The 20,936-nt window shown below is 44.3% G+C and overlaps 1 protein-coding gene across 1 annotated transcript in view; it reads left to right on the top strand.

Annotated features, from left to right (window-relative positions):
* The window catches only part of cd34 (CD34 molecule), a 65,622-nt gene that overhangs the window by 20,032 nt on the left and 24,654 nt on the right, over positions 1 to 20,936 (top strand). The window contains exons 2-3 of the mRNA XM_078546584.1: positions 10,391 to 10,474; positions 11,249 to 11,454. Of these exons, the coding sequence (XP_078402710.1) occupies positions 10,391 to 10,474; positions 11,249 to 11,454 (290 nt within the window). The remainder of the gene's footprint in view (positions 1 to 10,390; positions 10,475 to 11,248; positions 11,455 to 20,936) is intronic.

Here is a 20,936-nt window from a genome sequence, read left to right as displayed (position 1 = left end):
GAGCAGCTCGATCTCACTTCAACTACCCCTTCCGCTCACGGAGTCAGCCAGGGGCCCTCAGACACCCATAGGGAGGAGGATCAGCAGGTGCACGCTCCGGGGCCATCCAGTCAGGTGACTCTGGGAGTGACCAGCCCATCCGAACCCGATCTTCCTGTGACCTCTGCAGATCCAGCCTCACAGGCCTAGGAGGTTGCCACTGCCACACAGCAGGACCCCGAAAGCAGACCAAAGCCCTCCAAGTCTCGGCCCTCCAGAGGACACCAGCCAAAGTCATCACAGACAGGGCATCACAGTCAGCAGGCTGCCTCCACCTCTGCTGTGGATGTCCGGGGAGCACCAGGACATAGCGGCAGAGTTAGGAAAGTTAGGCAAAAGTCATTGCACAGCCTGGGCACAGGTGTTGATCACTTGTACATAATGTTCACTATTGTCAATGAACTGCTTAGAATGTCTCCCTGCCTATGGTTCCTTGTTCTGATGAGCAGTGTTCTTGTCACTCAGATGTGAAACCTTTCTGCACAAGAACACAGGTAGGTGTCTCAGTCCAGGGCCTCTTCCCTGTGCCCTGTGCAGCCTTCAGACCACAGTGATGGTCCAGCCTGACACTCCCTGGAAACATTACTGATGTCTGCACCTCGACGGTGCTGGTCGTTGCTGCCAGAATGTAGTGGGAAGGCGCCACAGAGTTCTCCCATTCTCTCTGTGTGCTCTCAGCACCTTTAAGGTGGGGCTGGCCCCCATCACACCAGCATCTGCGACCAGTGATGCTGTGCACCAGCTCCTGAAGGGCTGAGGTACTGAAGGTGGACACAGCATCAGATGCATCTAAAGTTTCATGGCTGCTTCTCTGATATGACCCTGATCACAGAGTGCAAGCGAGCTGCCCTCAGCCAGACAGGAGTCAGACATTCTCAGAGGCTCTGTGAAAATCTATGGAGTGTCCTCACTGCATGTTGTCATCATCCTCCTGCGATCGAGCGACTATTAGGGCCTCCCCTGCATCTCCATGACAGGAACATTCTCATAGTCAAACGTTCACAACTGTGATGTGAGGGTCTATGGGGACACCTCACTGCATGTCGTCATCATCCTCCACAAATCTGGCAGCTATGAGGGCCTCCTGCGCATGCCTGCCTCATTTAGCCAGTGCGAGAGCCTCATCCTCATCTTTGTCACCACCGAGGGCACCTTCACCCTCATCCCTGTCGGTGTCTTCCTCATCAGAGGAGACGTGCAGCTCCTCCATCTCCTCCTCAGCCAGATCCTCTCCACGTTGCAGCGCCAGGTTGTAAAAGGTGCAGCTGATGATGACGATACATGACACCCTCTGCGGACTGTATTGCAGGGCTCCACCAGACTGGTCCAGGCACTGGAACTGCATCTTCAGCATCCTGATGGTCTGCTCCACCAAGTCGCGAGATGCTGCATGAGCCTCATTATAGCGTCGCTCTGCTGCAGTCTGAGGCCGCCGCACGGGTGTCATCAGCCACGGCCTCTGCAGGTAGCCCTTGTCACCAAGGAGCCAACCCTGCAGCTTCTGTGGACCCTGGAAGACTGCAGGGGTCTGCGAGCAACTCAGGATGTAGGCAACGTGCACAGTCCCTGGAAACCGTGCATATACCTGCAGGATGCATTTCTGGTGGTCGCATAACAGCTGCAAGTTCAGTGAGTGGAAGCCCTTGTGGTTGATGAAGTCAGAGTGTAGCGATGGAGACCTGAGCGCAACATGAGTGCAGTCAATCGCACCCTGCACTTGTGGGAATCCCGAGATCAGGGCAAATCCAATGGCCCTTTCATCCTAACTGTCCCGGTCCCAGGCGAAATGCACAAAGTTGTGTGCCATGGAGAAGATGGTATCCGTGACCTCATGGATGCATTTGTGGGTGGCGGATTGTGAAATCCCTCAGAGGTCACCTGTGGAGCCCTGAAAGGATCGACTGGCATAGAAATTGACCATCACGGCCACTTTCACAGCCACTGGCAGTGGTTGCCCTCCATGTCCCCTTGGTGCCAAGTCCTGCAGTAAGTGGCAGTTGTGAGCCACCAGGTCCCTAGACATGTGCAGCTGTGGGCGACACTGGTTCGCAGTCATCAGCAGGAATGGCAGGTGGCGTCTATAGACCCTGGGTGTCGCTAGGCACCTACCAGCCACGGCTCACTGTCACTCCTGGGCAGCGTGTACGGGAGCCCCTGCTGCCCCTTCTTGATGAGGTTGCTGCTCCTGCCTTTGCGCAACCAGATATGAAGCCCTTGGTGGCCCTTTGGTGCCTTTGCGTTGCTTGCATGGGCGGGCAGGCTACCAGCCCGACCCCAATCATATCACCGTGGCTGCGCCTGATCTGTCTTAACTGCAGAGGCATGGTCAATTTGTACAGGTGTCCCTAATGCATGGCCATTTCCCTCACTTACCCTGTCCCCCACCTTTATTGCCTGTGTGCAGGATGCAGCACCAGGGCAGCACTTGACCCCCACCCCCCCTCAGCAGTGGCCTCCGAGGCTGGCCAGCATTTGTCGCCAGACACCCCCAACCCCAGCAGTCGCCTCCGAGGTTGGCCAGCACCTGCCCCCAGACATCCGCCCCTAGACACCCACTCCCACCACCCCCCCCTCAGCAGTCACCTCTGAGGCTGTCCAGCACTTGCCCCCAGACATCACCCCCCACCCCCTCAGAAGTCGCCTCCAAAGCTGGCCAGCACTTGTCCCGAGACACCCCCTCACCCCTCAGCAGTCGCCTGCGGGGCCAGGCATCAGTTTGCCCCACTCCCCCTGGCGCTCCTGAGGCCTGTAAACAATGGGCAAGCTGTGGAGAACGCTGCTGCTCCTTCATCTCAGTTCCCCCCCAAAGTGAAGGCCTCCAAGTGCATGTCACCTGTGTGCTGTTGTGAAACACGTTGGCATGCTTTCCCACCGACGTGGACGGACGATATGGCGGCGTTCCAAGAGCTAGCCATTGTGAAGTGGGTCCCGCCATACTTTCCGCGCATGTCGCCTATCACTCCCGCCACCAGCGGGCTCAGAAAGTTCCGCCCTTAGTCTGGTCATACTTTCACATGACATGGCATGATATCAATTCCCTCTGACCAAACAAGGGGTACACTTACCATTCATTTCCACCAATTCAGCTATTTTAACACTGCTGTTTTATGATCAAGCTTTTAGGTGCAAATGAGGGGGTCATATTACCTAGAAAGGACCCCCATGTTATTTTAACTGCCTACTGACTGGGCCACTTGCCACAAACATACCACTTCCAAAGTGTAGCCTCCCAAACCCCCTGCCCACCTGTCAAGCAATCTTCATCAGCGTGGATCCAGCAAGCTGCTTCAGGACACATGTTTCAGCTGGCCGGCAGGATGCAGGGCAATGCAGGCCCATTCATTCTGCCAGATTCTCCCCCAAGAATAAAAATGCTCCTTATTTGTATTCTTTTAAAGTCTGTACTCATTTTGACCACAGCTGAAAATCTGTCAGGCAGAACGCAAAGCCCTCTATTTGGGGCCTGAAAAGTGCAGTGAACTAGATACTGGGGTTTTAACTCTGGCATTTGAATTCAAATTCAATGCCCAATGGCTCAACAGGATGAAAATCTTCTCTGTCTGTTGTTGGCAAGAATTTCGCATGATTTATATTTGACTGTTCTCCAAGCAGTTCCTAAGGGACATGGGCGGTGTTTCCACACCCCAGAGCTGTCCTTAATGACAACAAATTTGGCACTCGCTTTGGGAGGTCAAAGGTTATCTGGCGTGGGAAATGAAAAATGTCATTTGCTGCAGTAATGGTGCAGCGCAAATTGCCCACCCAATATGGAGCCTGCCCAATTTTTCTTCCATGAAATCAATGGATGGGTGAGAATCAACTCTGCTAGGTTACTGCTAGGAGATGAAGAAGAAAATCGACCCACTGCTTAGGTAAAACTTTAAAACAAAACCCTGAAATCACAGCACGGATGCTGGTAAATGAAAACTAATGGTTTTGTCTGAAATTACCTGGCCGTTTTTACTAGTAATTTAAAGCTCCAAGATTCTTCCCAAGATAAAGAAATTCTCAGTCACTGTGGTGTAAATAGGGATGTACCTGGGTCAGTGCTCCCCTGGAAAGATTAATTACCCATTACTTTGGTTTCTCCCATAAGCTTAGTGTAAGTTCTGCTGGTTTTCATGATAAGAGTAATTTTTTTTAAAGAATCACCTTGTCTAGCTTTCATGGGAACATCTTGTCTGAGGTATACTAAGAAGGAAAATGTCTTTAATTCGGATAACGCTTTGCTCCATATTGCAATCGCAAATTCTAATCTGTTAACTGTTCCTCTGTGGTTCAGGCCATAGCTAGTGTAAATATGCTTAAATCCTATAAATGCTCTTAAACTTTGGTCAATACAAAATAACATTTGTCAAATTAGTTCTTGTAGTAAGCACACTTCATGCTGATGGCTTACAGGGGATAATCATCTTAAAGATTAATTAGGAGACAGGAATGTTCTATGTGTTATCTCTCAACCACTAGCTAAAAATCTTCAAAGTGAAATATTTGTCTTTGGCAATGTTTGGTATTTGCTGTGCAAAATGTTGCTTTATGACAATGATTTTTTTTTTAAAGCAAGATTCAGCATTTGAACATTCAAAAGCTGATCAACCTGAAATGATAAATTGGAAATACTGATTTTCTCTCTAGATTTTGTCCTGTTTCTTGCAGAACTATACAATCTATTCCAAGGACATCTGTAACTTTATTATAGCTCATCAATGGATTCAAATTTGCCAACTATTTGCTAAGTAGGATTTGTGAAACATGATGAAGGCATTACATCAGTACAATTAGGTAAGATTTTCCAGAGTACAGCTGGAAAACATAACCCAGTCAAACCACTCTTCAGAGGCTTCTTCAATCCCAGTTTCAACGTATTAACCCTGTGTGGAGTTTGATGACAGTTATATATTGCTTGAAAGAAACCAGGATGTTTTAAATTGAATACTGATGGCCCTCAATGTTCCCTAATGTGTGGGTTGGCAGTCAAGTGTTTTGCTATGTTTGTTCGTCAAAGCAATATCTGAAATGAAAATTGTTGCCATGTACTAACAATTGAATTCATCGAGATATCAGACATATTGTTTACTTGTAATTATTTTTATCAAGGTGAAGGATTCCATTGGTGAGCCAAAAAAATATATGGGCCACGATTTTAATGCCCAGTGCACGGCAGAAACTGGGTGGGGAGAAGTGGCAGTTAAAACGAGGACAGGGACTTATCACCTCTGATTCCGCTGCCTAACCACTGTGTCCTGATGTTAACCTGTTCTTTTAGCAGGAGAGCAGGACACAAGCAGGATGGCAGAGGGGTCCTCTTTAAAAATTGTAGATTGGCATCATCAGGGCACACCCAGGCAGTTTTAGTTGGGGGCCTGAGTGGGGGAGCAGACAGCTTCTCCATACGGCCTGACTAACTAGGAGGTGGATCATGAACCAGAAGAGGCCCAGAAAGGTAAGTTATTAGATTTTATTTTAGATTCCTTGTGGACCTGGAGGAACAAGAGAGCTTGCTCCAGGCCTCACAAGGATGAGTTGGGCCTCCTTTGCCGCAGGGTCCCTGACCTCACTCTCCCTTCTCCCTCACTGATCACATCAAGTGCTTCTCCACCTCCCGCTGACTGCCAGGAATAGTTCTCACAGGCCCCTGGCTGCAACCTCTTCCTGCCGAATTCCAGTTACCCTTGCCAGTCAGGTAGTGGAACTGGGAGGGTTCGAACGGAAGTCCGAGAAAAGTTACAGGAATGAGGCTCAGCAATTAAAATTGGGCCTGGCTTAACCTCTCAGTTACATCCAGGCATTCTTCAGGACTCACGCACTCCATTCTCTGCCCTTACCCTGTTGAAATCAGGACCATGAATTAGTAAAAATTACTTGGCTGATCAAGCCAGTTCATTTTAGCTATACACTGTGACCTATGCTGATTCCCTTATTTCAGACTGGAATGTGTTCCAATATTTCTGCAGTTTTGCTTTTATCATAAGAAAGAACCCTTGAGCTGCATCTGAAACCAATTTGATGTTGTTTCTAAGCTGGAAAGAAATTAATGGTCCAAATCTACTGGTCTCCGGATCATCAGAGACTGGACATATGACTGAGATGTACGTTGGGATCCTGTGGAAGTCATGACGCACAGACATGGCATGTTAACGACACATGGGGTGGAGTTTACGGCCCCATCGCGGCAGGGGCATGACCATAAAATGTGGCAAGCCATTCGAACGTCTATTGACTTCGGTGGGACCATAAAATCCGGCCAGCGTAAAATTCCACCCATGGCGTTATTAATGTGAAAATCATCCAGGAAATTCAGGGGATTAAGAGATTTTCATGAGTTGCGAATCTCCAGAATTGCTGTCCAATTTACACTGCACTGCCTTTGTCTTCACACAAACAACATCTCACCTTAACCTCGCCATTATTTTTAAGAAATTACTGGAATTGAACATTTATTGGCCATTAGACTTGCCACAGAAAGTTAAGTCTGATAACTATAGACATGATATTTACTAATGCAATGCCAATCAACCTCTCTGACCCAGAAAGAGAACAATTTAAATTGTTCAATCTCATTTTTGCATGTAGTCAATTGTTATTAGAGATTTTATCAATGTCATCTTTTGAATTTTTAAATATCTTTCTTGCTTTTTCTTTCTATCTTTGTTTCTTTCTCTCCTAATTTAATCCATCATTTTCTTTATTTCTCTTTCTGGTCCTGATTTAACTCTACTTCACCCTCCCTGTCCATTGTTCCTCTGTTTCTTTCTCAATCCTTAAATTGCATTCGTTAGCGAGATACACAATTGGTCCTGCCATACACTGAGGTTTCAGATGCCTTGTTCCCTCATTGAGCCATTATCGACTCGCACTCCCAGTGAGTTAAGTGCAATAGCATTTTAAACTGAAAGGTGCAGAAAAAAGCCTAACTAACATCGTGGACCACGAGATGCCCTGACTCAACAAGACCCAGTCCATTATGTTGGGGAGTCCCTCAGTTTAATAGGCTTAGCTGGACTTCACATGGTACTAGGTCACTTGTCTATATTGCAGAACTGCTTTTACATTATCTGAAAAAAATATTCCTGTTAAGTTATACCTTTTAAAAACAAAATTGCAAAAAAGGATTATTGAAAAATGCTTGCATTTATAAGAATTAGAACTGTCTTGTTGGATGTTCCTTTATTATTGGTGCAGATATGGGATGATCAGGATGAAGAATAACAATATTTGGAAGCTTGCATCCAGTATCATTCATCAGGTGCTCCTAATGACGATGTTAATAGAATTTCTTATGTACAATTTCTGTTGATACACTGAAACTGACCTCAAGCTACTTTACTTGTCCATATTTTCAATATTTTTCTCAACAAGATTGCTGAATTAATCCAATGCAGTAATGTAAAAGGGACAGTTTATGCCATGAATTTTCTCAGTTGGGAATTTAGTCCAAACCACTTAGAAGCAAACTGCTGAGGCACAATGACCTTTTTTATATTTAGACCTATTACTATCAGCACACTACTCCTTCTCAATCATAAAGTTATGGAATGATACAGCACTGAAAGAGGCCATTCAGCCCCTTGTGCCTGTGTCAAGTCTTTGAAAGAGCTGTCCAATTATAAGAGTTTCACTCCCTGCTCTTTGTACATGGACCTGTAAATTTGCTCCCTGCAAGTATTGATCCAATTCCCTTTTGAACCTGATTCCCCCACCTTTTCAGGCAAGTACATTCCAGATAAAAATAACATGCTGCATGAAAAGAAACAGTTGTGTGATGCGGTTCACTTTTATAACTCTAATCAAGATTTAGAATTTATCTCACAACGGTAACATTTGTTATACATGATTATCCAAGATTGTTGAAGAAAATACATTAGCCTTTAGGGTGCTTAATATTCTCATCACTTCTCCAGTTAACCATATGCTTGCTTAATATAGTCCTCACTGAGTAATGCAATACTGAAAACAGGGCTGAAAAATAAACCTACACATACAAACTGGTGGAAAAATAAACACAGGCGTGGATATCTTTTATGAACATTGTTGTTGCAAATGCTTTGTGATGTTGGGATTCCTATTGAATAAGATCATACCCAATAACTTACACAGTGGGTAGGTGTCTGCCATGGGCATAAAGAAGAATAAATGCTTCTTGCAGATTTCAATGATCAGTTAGAAAAAACAATAAAAGTGAAGGGGATTCACCACATCTTAACAGCATGTAATGGTATTGTGGAAGTCATAATCTTCAAAGCTGCAAATTGTTGGCTTCACATTATTAAAACTATAACTCCAGGGACCACTTTAATTGGTTAGTTTAGGCCTCCTATTCGATGATTATGGAACTGTTAAGGGAATATTTGCTTTTCGATGTCCGAATTACTGTAGCGCGCAGGAGAAGGGAAATAACTTCTGGTGTTTAAACTTGCAGCATGCTCTGCTGTTCATATATAAGGAACAGAGGTAATAGTGTTATAAAAATACCATATGTTTGTGCCAACATCTCCAGTCCTTTCTCGAATTTCTTGCTGCCCTGTTTTCTGTAACTCACACAAATACTGCAATAACAAACTTTGTCATCAAGGTTTAAAGTGTGCTTCACTGTTTGTTCTACAATTACTTCTCTCTGACTGAAGTTTTTGCTTTGTGAAAGAGTTAACTTGCGCAGGTACGAAATAGAAATCTAGTCAGCAAGCGATAAGGAATTTTGAAATTTTATTATTGAAAATACCATAACCAAACAAAATTCCAGCATAATTGTTAATTATGCATGTTAATCAAGCTTCTATGAGAATGCCTTGCAGTAGAGCTGAAAAGGATCTGACCTTTTTGACAGGAACCTGGTACTCTATCCCTTGGGATGCTAATTTCTTACTTGTTCTAAAAAGAGGAAGTGGAGCTCAAATCCCCATGAAAAGGCTTCCAAAGCGATTACTCCCAAGCAGGAGAGCAGGAAAGAGCAAGTCAGCAAAAGACCTATTGTATAGAATAGTTGTCATCGCCACACTCCTGTACTGTAGTGAAACCTGGACAGGATATCAGTGACACATAAGAGTGCTAGAGAAATTCCATCAACAATTCCTCCGTCACATCCTCCAGGTTAAATGGGAGAGCCGTCAAACAAATGCTAATGCCCTTCTTGAAGCCAGCTCCACAAGCATTCAGGCGAAACTCCTGCAAAATCAACTTTGATGGATTGGACACTGTCCAGATGGTCTAAAAGCATCTATACCCTGCCAGGTCCTGTTTTCTCAACTCAGCTTTCTGGGAACACAAAGAAAATGCTTCAAAGACACCCTGAAGCTCTGCTTGAAGTGTGGCAGCGTTGACATTAATGACTGGGAGGAGCTTGCCCCAATCATTCAAAATGGCGACAACTTGCCCATCAAGCTGCATCACGCTCTGAGTCTTAATGATGAGGCAGAGAAAAAAAGAAAAGGAAGCAAATCCTGTACTCCAGATCCCAATACCTCATGGGCTATCCTGACCCACATGTCCAAAAATCTGCAGGTGGAGAATTGGCCTGTACAGTAACATGAAGATCCATGGCAGAAACTCGCAACCCTGAGTAAAGCCAGCTTAAAATTGAAGGACAAAGCAGCCAAGGATGACAACACTCAAGCAATCTAGCTTCCATACAAGATGGAAGTTTTCAACTGTAGGACAGGAGTGTGTGTGTGTGGATTTTTTTGTTTTAGGTAGATGAAGAAGCCCATACGAGATATAACAGCTGAACAACTGTACATCAGAAAACTCATTACAATAAATTGCCTCTGAAATGTAATCTTTATGCAAAGAAAACCTTCTGAAATATCAAACCAAAATTTGCATTTTACTAATTTAAACCAGTGCCTCCAAATGTCCAATTCTCTTCATATAATTTAAAGTAGATTTCCAGATTAATTTCTTCCACAGTAATATTAATTTGGTAGTGCAAAATTTGAGTATTGCTGAAAAAAGTGACATTTTTTTGCTAAAGCTTTTCATCTTGCACACATCAAGATAATTCGCAAGAAAATGCCAATGTCAGGGGAAACAACAAATTTATACTGTATGAGAAAAGAGTGCTGATTGGTTTGCAAATGGTCTCTACTTGGTAGCGGCATTGCCATGTAGAATGCACCAGTTGATGTGACTGACAGTTAACTGCTAAACATTCTTTGAAATTTAAACCAGGCACCTTGACTCTGATTGGTCAAAACATTGCCCTGTGGAATGAACCACCGAATGGCTGTCACTTGTTTTGTTTACCTGCAACAAGTGCAATGTGTGTTCTTGTTCTTTCTGCCTATAGCCATTCGCTGGTTCAATGATGCAAATGATGCCATCTTGTTAACCACCTTCTGATTCTTTTTCAATGTAGCCCAATGGAGTTGTCACAGTTCAGCACAAGCCATTGACACAACTCCAACTGTCGCTGCAGCAAAGAACAACAATACACAATCAGGTGAGTTTAACTATCATTGGTAGACTATCAGCTTCATTATTTATATTTAATGTATCGGTATTTTGAGCATAATTAAATCAAATTACAAGTGTCAAAGGCCACCAAAGATTCAAATTTATGCTAAAGATGTAGAGAATAATTTTGTCATCGGGAGAATAATTGGATAGATTTTCAACTTGTCAGTTGCATATTATAGGAACTGTCCTTCTTTGTCTTTCTACTGATTTCAACACCGGCTATAGCCCAGGCGCTAAGTTGTAAATCTACTCCAAGGTCTTCCAATGTATTCTCTGATGTAAACTACTTGCTCACTTGTCTCTCAATGTTGCCAACTAGTTTCAGAAGTTAAACATTTTTCTGAAATGAATAAACGCACCTCAGCGCCTCTGCATTAGCAATCAGAAAAACACTAAGACCAACTCTTTACTGGTCCCAATGATTACGAGAGTGTATGCGTAAACTTTGGATGAGAATTTCAGCTCTGCCGCAATATCATCTATATCAAACTGCCTGCCAACACTCACTGCCTATACACAGACATGCAACAGAGGCCTGTTGGTAGAAGGGTTAAATGGGAAGAAGAGTGGTGAAAAGTATTAATTTCTTAGTTAATTAATACAATACGTCATATCAAAACTGAGATTTGAAACTCCCTGATATTTAGTGTTAAAGCTCAGTCAGATTTCTTACAACACTCATAGCCTGTGAATACTGGCACCAGCCATGTACTCAACACAAACCTTTCAATGATTCAATCTATTTGTATGCTCACAGGTGTTCCTTCTACAATCAAAAGTACACTGAATAATTCTGAAGACTTAAGTACCCTTGCTGAAAATTTAACTATCCAGTCAAGAACAGATAATTTGATCAGTACCACTTCTGGCAGGATAAATCCTGAAAGTGAGATCAGTCACCTTGAAACTACTTCACTTCCTGCAAAAGTAAATGGGGCAAATGTACCAAAGTCAGAAATGCAGGTAAATAGATTCATTATAGCTTTATGTATTCTATTCATGTAAAAACTCGTTGTGTTGTAAATAAAACTACAATAGTCACTTGGCAGTACAGAACGTGAGTATTGCTGAGAAAACAGACTTGCTGTTGAAGCTTTTCATCTTGCACTCATCAGGACAGTTGCAAGAATGCCAAATTTCAAAATAAGCAATAATTTATACTGCATGAGAAAAGGGTGCTGATTTGTTAGCAAGTCGACTCTGATTAGTCAACTTATTGCCTTGGAGAATGCACCAGGGAACTATTGTTCCCCCATACTTTAGTTGAATTCAAAAATGCACAATGTCTGTATATGTTCCATTTGCCTGTAGAGAACAGATGCATCGGTATGAATATATGTTGCTTCTAGCAAGCGCAAGTGAGCTACATTGTGAGCCCGACTGATAATCTTAAATTGATTGTTGGTATAATTCTTAACCTACTCAGGATAGTTCAGCAAGTGATGTCCAATCATGGAACAACATCTAATGTTAGACATTGGGCAGAATCTTCCATTCTGAAGTCTAAGTCCAGTGGTAGGCACGGAAGTGATTCCCATTGGGGGCGGGGCAGGATGGCTGAACACATGCAATCTTGCGCTGTTCAGCTCATTACATATTCATCTGTGTGGAGCACAGGTCATCTTGTGGTGGGAGTGGACAGGAAGCCGCCATCCCTGCCATTACCTAATGGTGTCAAAGGCCGGGTGCCATATTTAAAAGGCATCCAGACAGCCATTCACTCACTGTAAGCCAGGAACTTCAGTCTGGCTGTCATTCTACATTGAACGAGAATCTCACAGAGAAGAAAACAACCTTCAACCCCACGGTTCAGCGATGCCTCCTTGGAGATTCACTTCCAGGCCATCCAGGAAAGACAGGAAGTGCTGTTTCCCAGATATGGCAGCAGGAGACCCTCCCGTCTGATCACAGTGGCCTGGGAGGAGGTCACGAGGTGATTAGCGCACATGGGACCCAAAAAGGAACCAGCCAGCAGTGTAGGAAAGGATGAATGATCTGCTATGCTCCGCCAGGGTAAGTGCACCGTCCACTCACTGTAAAGTGCCACTCTCATAACTCATAAGGGCATCAGGCAGCCTAAGGGTTGGAGTCCATAGGGCCGCCACACACAGCCAGCAGATGGGACATCAGCAACGAATGTGTGCCAGCCACTTTATGTTCTCGACTCATAGTTGCAGTAGAAATGGTTTCTTAATCACTTACTGGGGAGGGCTTAGCAGCAGCCATAGGCATGCGTGCTCCTGAACTGCTCATGCAACCATTGGAATCACAACCAATTCTTCTGTCTTCCTGCAGTGGAAGAATGACCACAGCCAGCAGGAGCAGGCCAAGACTGGAGGGGAATGGCAGACATCCCAATCCTTACACCTCATGAGGTGCAGGAGGCCAACACAGCCAGGGAGGAGCAGGGCCATGCCGGTGCTGAAGGCGAGATAGGACTTTCCCAGGAAGACAGTGAGGATGCATCCAGTCTGCAGATTTCAGTTACATGCACCGACTGTGCGATGTCTCTAATTTACAAGCCTGCTTAGTCAATCACAAAATCTTTCTTTTTTCTTTTCCAGGTATGGGTAAGAAACAGTGGAGGAGTGCCACCCAGACACTCCACAGCCCAGCTCCAAATTCACCTCCTGAGGAGGATACCTCAGAAATCTCAGAAGATGCACTGTCAATGCATTCTTCTGCCCTCCACCAGTGCAGATACACTCACCTTGGCAGGTCCAAGTTCTAGGTTAGGCTCGGGATCATAATCTGGCGAGCACATCACTGACATGGGTCCACAGCTGGTGGAGGCAGTGACAGCCGAGGTCTCTGACACTTGGGGGACTGCTGGAGACCAGGCCTCTGCTGAGCCCGAAGAGAATGACAAGCCTCTGGACTCAGCCTTAAGAGACCTGTTGGAGATGCGGAGACAGGCATGGAAACATCTTGCAGGGTTGCCAGAGGCCATGCGCAAACTGGACCGAAGGCTGGAGGAGTCTGTCCGTTCTGTCCCTGCTGTCACAGCTCCGGCATGCAAGCACTTGACTGCCTCTGTGGAAAGGGTGGCAGCCGTCTTGGAAACCCAGGTCCAGCAGAACAAACAGAGGCTGCCAGATATGTGCTCGGACCTGCACTGCATCACTCTAGGCATTGATGCAGTGCAGCAGCGGCTAGGCGAGAGGGGGACAGGGCACCTTGACCTCCTTCTAGATGCCCCTTCTCCTCAAGGAGTTAGGGAGGTGCCATCAGGCACCCATAGGGAGGAGGAGCCAGAACCATTTACTGGGGGGGAAGGAGGCTTGGAGTTGGAAGTTTGCTGCCGTCCACTACCCGTGCACCTTGGAAGTATCCACCTCCCTCCCTCCCTTCAGCACAGCGGGTACAGCAGCTCCAGACCTTGATTTGTTCTCGCTGGAATGCAACCCATTAGTCATAGAACAATACTGGCATACTGGGCATTGGAATCTCGAGAGCTGTACTCAGTTAATAGGGTGCCCCTTCACTCTGCTCAAAAGATGAGTCTTTAACTCCTCCCACCCATTCTGAGACCTTGTCCCATATCGAATGCTGCAAAGTTTTAGTTTTTTTCTCTTTATTCTTTCATGGGATTTTGGCATTACTAATGAGGCTAACATTTGTTGCCCATGCCTAATTGCCCTTGAACTGAGTGGCTTGCTAGGCCATTTCAGAGGGCAGTTAAGAGTCAGCCACATTGCTCCAGGTCTGGAGTCACATGTAGTCTAGACCAGGTAAGGACAGCCGGTTTCCTTCCCTGGAGGACATGAGTGAACCAGTTGTGTTTTATAGCAATCGACAATGGTATCACAGTTACTATTACTGATTTATCAATTGAATGTAAATTCCACCAACTGCTATGGTGAGATTTGAACCCGTGTGCCCAGAGCATTAGCCTGGGCCTCTGGATTATTAGTCCAATGACGTTATCATTGTGCTGCCGTCTCTCCCTCAAGTAACTGCGCAACAACTTTTAGGTATTGAAAATGGTGCATGTGGGGTTTGGCAGCACTTTCAACACATTCTACCCTCCCTCAGTTACCCACCAAGCTCCCCCACCATCCTCATTCACAATCACCGCCTTCTAATTCCTCTCCCTCCTTTAACCATTCAGTCTCTCCTTTGACCCAATTATAGTTTTGTGGACATTCCTGCTTTCCCCCCCATTCACTTCACTGTCGACATGACCATGCCCCCCTTGATCTTGACCCCTCCCGTTACTGAGGCCAGTTGTGCCCTGGCTTTCCGAGACCCTCACCATGAGACCATCCACAACCCCCTTGCACTTCTCCCCTACCAGATCTAACTCCATCCTCTGACTGTGACTGTAGCCTCTGAATCTCAGTACCCTCCTTCAAACCCCTAGGACAAAATTCAGGAATTCATGGACCACAGCCTTTAGACACATCTCTCCATGATGCTCACTGCTCAGAGAGACCTTTGAGCACTCTACAGTGGGACCAAGACATTTGTGATATGCTTACCCTTCTAGGATATCTTGGACAATCTTCTGAGGACTGCTTCCTACCCATCCCCATTGGTCCTCCCTCTCCAGGATCCTTCCTTTGCTCCACCCTTCCCTGTTGGTCCTGCCTCACCTGTCCTGCCTTCACTCCACCCTTCTCCACAGGTCCTCCACCCACTGGTCCTACCTTCTCTCCGTCCTTCCCCCCTGCCCCATGGGCCCTGCCTCCCATGCCGAACCTTGGCACAGCTTTTGCAACTGGCACCCAATATGAGTGAGGCTATGAGCGGTCCTCAAGACGGCGAAAGCAGCATCTACTGACTCAAAGTCATGGAAGAAGTGAAGCTCGCCAAATGCACGTCACTTATGCACAGTTGTAAAACTGAACATTCTAACTTCTTGCTGGCAGGGAACTTAATTTGGAGGAGGATCTTAATTCTGATGGGATGGCCTTTTATTGAGCATGCATGACATGCTAATGCATGCAAAAGGGATTCCTGACATTGCTTGTTTGCTTGACCCGCCATTAACCTGCCTTTAAAATCCCAAGAACTAAATTCTGGCAGTTCATCCCGCTGTCAGGAAACAGATTTTTGGCCTCCTGCCAAATTTAAGTTCCCCTGCCTGCCACGATACCCACTGCTGACAGGAACAGAAGATCCCGCCCGTTATGTTCCGAGTTTTGCAAGCATGGGTTGGTTGGCTATAGTCAGTGCTCTGCCTATTGTGAATGGCCAAAGGGATGTGCTGCAATCTGGAGGGGTGTGGTATATGAATTTCAGTTCTGGTGCGATGTCAGGTACATAGGCCATACGTCCTGATGACTGGCGGATCATATCAAACAGCACATCACTTTAACCATTCACAATAGACAGAGTACTGATCGTACTCAACCAGCCCATGCTTGCAAAACTCAGAACATAATGTTTAATATTAGATGAGGTTCCGCAATTGGACAGTGTTTGCTGAACAATCCCGTACACTAAGAATTACACAAACAGCCAGTTTAAGATTATCAGTTGGGTTCACAATGTAGCTCACTTACACTTTCTAGAAGCTACATGCATTCATATTCAGGGACCTGTCCTCTGCAGCAAAAGGACCATGTAGAGGCATTGCGCCTTTTTTGAATTAAACTAAAGCGTGGGGGACAATAGTTTCCTGGTGCATTCTCAGTGTTGATGACTTGACTAATCAAAGTCGACTTGTCAGCCAATTAGCACCCTTTTCTCATGCTGTTCCCTTTGAAATTTGGTATTTTGCATCTGTCCTGATGAGTGCAACATGAAAAGTTTTGACAGAATGTCTCTTGTTTCAGCAAAACTACAAGCATCATCCTGCAGCAGATTAATGTAACTGTAATAGTGATGCACAAAATTTGGTTTTCATTTTGCATTTGTGATTTAAGGAGTCATTTGCATTAAAAGGTGCACATGTTAATGTCAGAATTGAACTTGAACAAGAAGTGAGAAAATGAGTGAAGGCAACAAGTGCCTATCTTCTGAATAAATCCAAATTTCTAAAGGCTTGCAATCTAAAGGATCACATTCTTATTCTTGCTAAACCAAGTTTTGGATCGAACATTCTGTTATGAACTTCAGATTTCAATATATGTGTTTCAAAAATAGGAAACATGCTTCTCCCACTATTTCCTCACTTCCCACATACTATAATAGATTTATGGAACATTCACATCCACTGTTGTCTTGCAAGAAGTAAACTATTAATATCCATTCTCAACGGAGAAACAGTGTTTCCTGGTGGTGTTGATTTGCTCTTAAAACACATTTTGAAACAAAATGGATATCCTTCATCACGTAATTCCAGGAGCCATCGGTTCATCCAAAACACTGTAAACATTTCCTCTTCTTGTCCTTGTCTTCTATGCTGTGTTTATAGGACAGATCCCAATTCCACTAACAACTTCAACAACAGCACTATTAGATGATTGAGTTGGTCCGGTTAGTTCCACCAGCACAGAGAACCACGTTGACAAGTAGCTGACAGCATAGTACCTATGCGGGAAAACGTCACATGGCCGGCTCTGTTTCCCCACAGCATCATTCTTTCTTGGTAGAACTGGCTCTGTAACATTAACAATATCTGTAGGATGTTATCAGCTTCAAGGTAAAGACTGGGTGATGGGGCTGGGGGAAGGTGGGAGGCGGCAGGTGGGGGGTGATGTTGTTGTGGTGTCAGTTTTATATTTCTAGAGGTTTCAGCTTCGAGTATTGATGGAGAGCTTTTGCAGGCTGGTAGGAGACCCTTTCTAAATTACCAAGAGTATCTATACATCCCTTGAGTGGACTGCTGAATAACATATGCATGTTGACCATGAAATTGGCATGAATAGGTTACAAGCACCATCGGAAACAGAACACAAACATGGATTCATGCTTGAGATCTTCCCTGAGAATGTAGTAAATAATGTTGCTCTGTGGAAATTAAAATGAGATATAACCAGAGAGAATTATGAATGAGGCATATAATTTATATTACACTATTGTAAATCACTGCTTTGTTCTCATGAGTGAGTTGTAGAGATCATTGAGAACTTTGCAATATAATTGTACCACATCCAGGACAGTAACATTCTGTTGAAATACACTGATTTTTTTTTCTTTGGCTTAATTGTTACAAAGGTTTCTTGTTATAAGCTTGGCAGAGGGAATTTGTGCCCCAGTTGGTGTGCTGCCAATTTAAAATGAAGCACAATGTTTAACAGCCTGATGGTATTGCAGCAGAGTGACTGTGCACAACAAGCATTGGTGCGCCATGTATAGTGCAGAGTTGATTTCAGTGTATTTAACTACCCAAAATAACCTGATAATGCTGATGCAATGACATTTTAAATCACTAATCATGTGTTTTGATGCTCTTTACGTTTAAACAGAAATCCACAATCAATGCAATGTACACAATCTTGAAAATACCAATTCTTCTTGTATCATGTTTCTGGAATATTACAATGTGTAGCTTAAATTTTAAAAATACTATCAATGTGCATATTAAATTAAAAGTCTTCTTTATGAGGTACACTTTCTTGTACCTGTAATATTCAATTCTCATCACACATTCCTGTTATATTATTTTTCAACATGCTGTTCCCTTCCTGCTTGTCTGTTTTGCCTGTGTCTCAATTTCCTTTATGAAACTTAGCCATTCATTTCACTAACCTCCTCAAGTGAGACCTCCAAGATTAATCTCCAAGTTAGATGGTGCTGTTGTCCACAGTACCTTTGAGCTGATAAATCTCTGGACCAATACTACTTGCTATAGAGTAAAGGGTTAACTCTAACACAATTTAATAATAGCTACTGAGCATGTGTGTAAGCAGCTACACCGTAATGATGTCACTCTGACAGAGATGAAAGGGCCAGTAGCTCCATCCCAATGTACTGTGATCTTGTATATAGTTAGTTATGTAAATAAATTTATTTTGAAGGGAAGACATTTGCCTCCAGCCAGATCTCTTACCAGAGTTAGACACCTAATGTCTCCCCAAGACAACCCAACAATAACAGATGGTGGCAGCAATGACTATACCCACAGGGAAGCACTAAACAAATGGCAGGAAGCAGTCTGAAGAGAAGCCCAGCAGCAGCAGAGACAGCGGTTGAAGGTCTTCGAGGCCAACCCAGTATTTAGACCAGAGAGGGAAAACGTGAGGACAGCCCAGCAGCTAGCAAGGAAAGCAGTGCAATAAATGGAATCTCAGATGAGGCTGAGCTATGACATCTACCCAACCTCTCCCAGAGTTGTTCTGGAACGTAGAGGACCCCAGACATGTTGAGCAATGGCAAAACTGGTGAAAGCGCTGCACTTGGTATCACAGTGCTTCAGGTCTTGCGAGGAAGAACGACAAGGACCAAGTTAGCACTTTGTTATATGCTATTGGTATCAGCGCAGACGATGCATTGGCCAGGGAAGAGGTGAACAAGGACGATGTCTTCGGAGCTTTTGACTCATACTTTAGTCTCCATCAAAACATTGTAATACAGGGGGCAAAAGTCAATTGACAAAGTCAAAGACCAGGTGAAGGAATCAATTCATTCATGAATGATCGCCACTGTTTGCCTGACAATTGTGAGTACGGAACATTAAAAGACAACTTGATAAGTGATAGAATAGTGGTTGTTGTTTTAGAAGAAATTCTGTCAGACTTTCTACAAGCTGGACAACTGGCTAGGCAGGCCAAAGAGTGAAGGCAAGATTGAGTCCTCATGAGGGGTGAGAGAAATCCTGCAGGGACAGCTCGATGAGGCCATTCACTTTGTGGGGTGCAAAACTGAAAGTATATCACGGCAGCAACCAGGGAAGTGCACTGAAAGGGCGCCAACTGCCATTTTCCAAAGTTTTCACTCAGGAGGGAAGAAGGCCCATAAGGTGGGAAGAATGCCCTGCCCAAACCACACAATGCCATAGGTGTGGCCAGGTTGGTCATTTTAAAACAGTATGTTGTTCAAAACATTCTGTGCTTGCAAAGCAGAAAGAGAAATATTTTAAAGGAAGCTCTATACAAGAAATACAGGAACCAAACAACCAGGAAACCACCTTCCTAGGGGAAAAAAAAGAGAAAATACATCAAAACATCAATACTGGACCGCTAACATTGAAGTCATTGGACATCATACAGAATTTAAATTGTATACAGGAGCTAGAATCTCAGTTTGATCTGATAGAATTCACTGGCTGCAAAAAATCACTCTGCAAACTTCATCAACCAACTCCAAGATCCAGGAGAAATCAAGCTAAATGTTAAAGGTCAGCTTGATGCGACACTAAAGTACAAAGGTAAGAAAATATCTGAGAGACTATATGTCCTAAAGAACCAGGAATGCTCTTTGTTGAGCAGCAAAGCCTGTATAGGTCTGAACCTAATCCTTAAAATTGGTGAAGTCAATGACAATGAATTTAGAACAGAATACCCAAAACTCTTCAGAGGCTTAGGAAAATTGAAAACTGTGTACCACATCACACTCAAGATAGATGCAAAACTTATGTGTCTGTTAACACCCAGGAAGATCCCACACCCACTTCTGAAATGGGTAAGGAATGATATAGAGGCAATGCTTTAACAAGAGATTGTTTTGCCAGTCATTAACCAACCAGGTGGTGCTCTGGTATGGTACCAGTTCCAAAACCAAATGGCTCCATCTGTATCTGCGTTGAACTGATGCAATGGAACAAGGTGGTGGAACAAGAAATACATCCAATGTCATAAGTAGACAAGAACCTAGCCAAACTTGTGAAGAGTACAACCTTCACCAAGCTCGATACAAACAGTAGATTCTGGCAGTTACCACTGGATCAGGAGTCAAAACTTCTAACCACCTTCATAAACTTTTTAATGTTACTGTTTTCACTGTCTGCCTTTTGGCATCACATCCACACCTGAAATTTTCCAAAGGACAATGTCCAACATACTAGAAGGCATGGAATGTGTCATATGCCACACGGACAACGTTTTAATCCATGAATCAACAAAGGAAGAACATGACAAGATAGGTAGGAAAGTAAAAGCAAAATACTGCGGATGCTGGAAATCTGAAATAAAAACAGAAAATGCTGGAAAAACTCAGCAGGTCTGACTGCATCTTTGGAGAGAGAAACAAAGTTAATGTTTGAGTCCATGTGACTTTTCTTCAGAAACTCTTCTTCTTTAGGTAGGAGAAAGGTACTGAGATGAGGAGAAATTTCTTCACCCAGAGAGTGGTGAGCCTGTGGAATTCGTTACCACGGAAAGTAGTTGAGACCAAAACATTGTATGTTTTCAAGAAGGAGTTAGATATAGCTCTTGGGGCGAAAGGGATCAAAGGGTATGAGGAGAAAGCAGGAGCAGGCTATTGAGTTGGATGATCAGCCATGATCATAATGAATGGCGGAGCAGGCTCGAAGGGCCGAATGGCCTACTCCCGCTCCTAGTTTCCATGTTTCTATGACAAAAGAGTAACAGAAGTATTAAGAACACCGCAAGATGCTG

The sequence above is a fragment of the Cetorhinus maximus genome, chromosome 8 (assembly GCF_964194155.1).
Source record: "Cetorhinus maximus chromosome 8, sCetMax3.hap1.1, whole genome shotgun sequence".
Lineage (NCBI taxonomy): Eukaryota > Metazoa > Chordata > Chondrichthyes > Lamniformes > Cetorhinidae > Cetorhinus > Cetorhinus maximus.
Note: the sequence above shows the minus strand (reverse complement) of the source record. Positions and strands in the feature narration are given on the sequence as shown.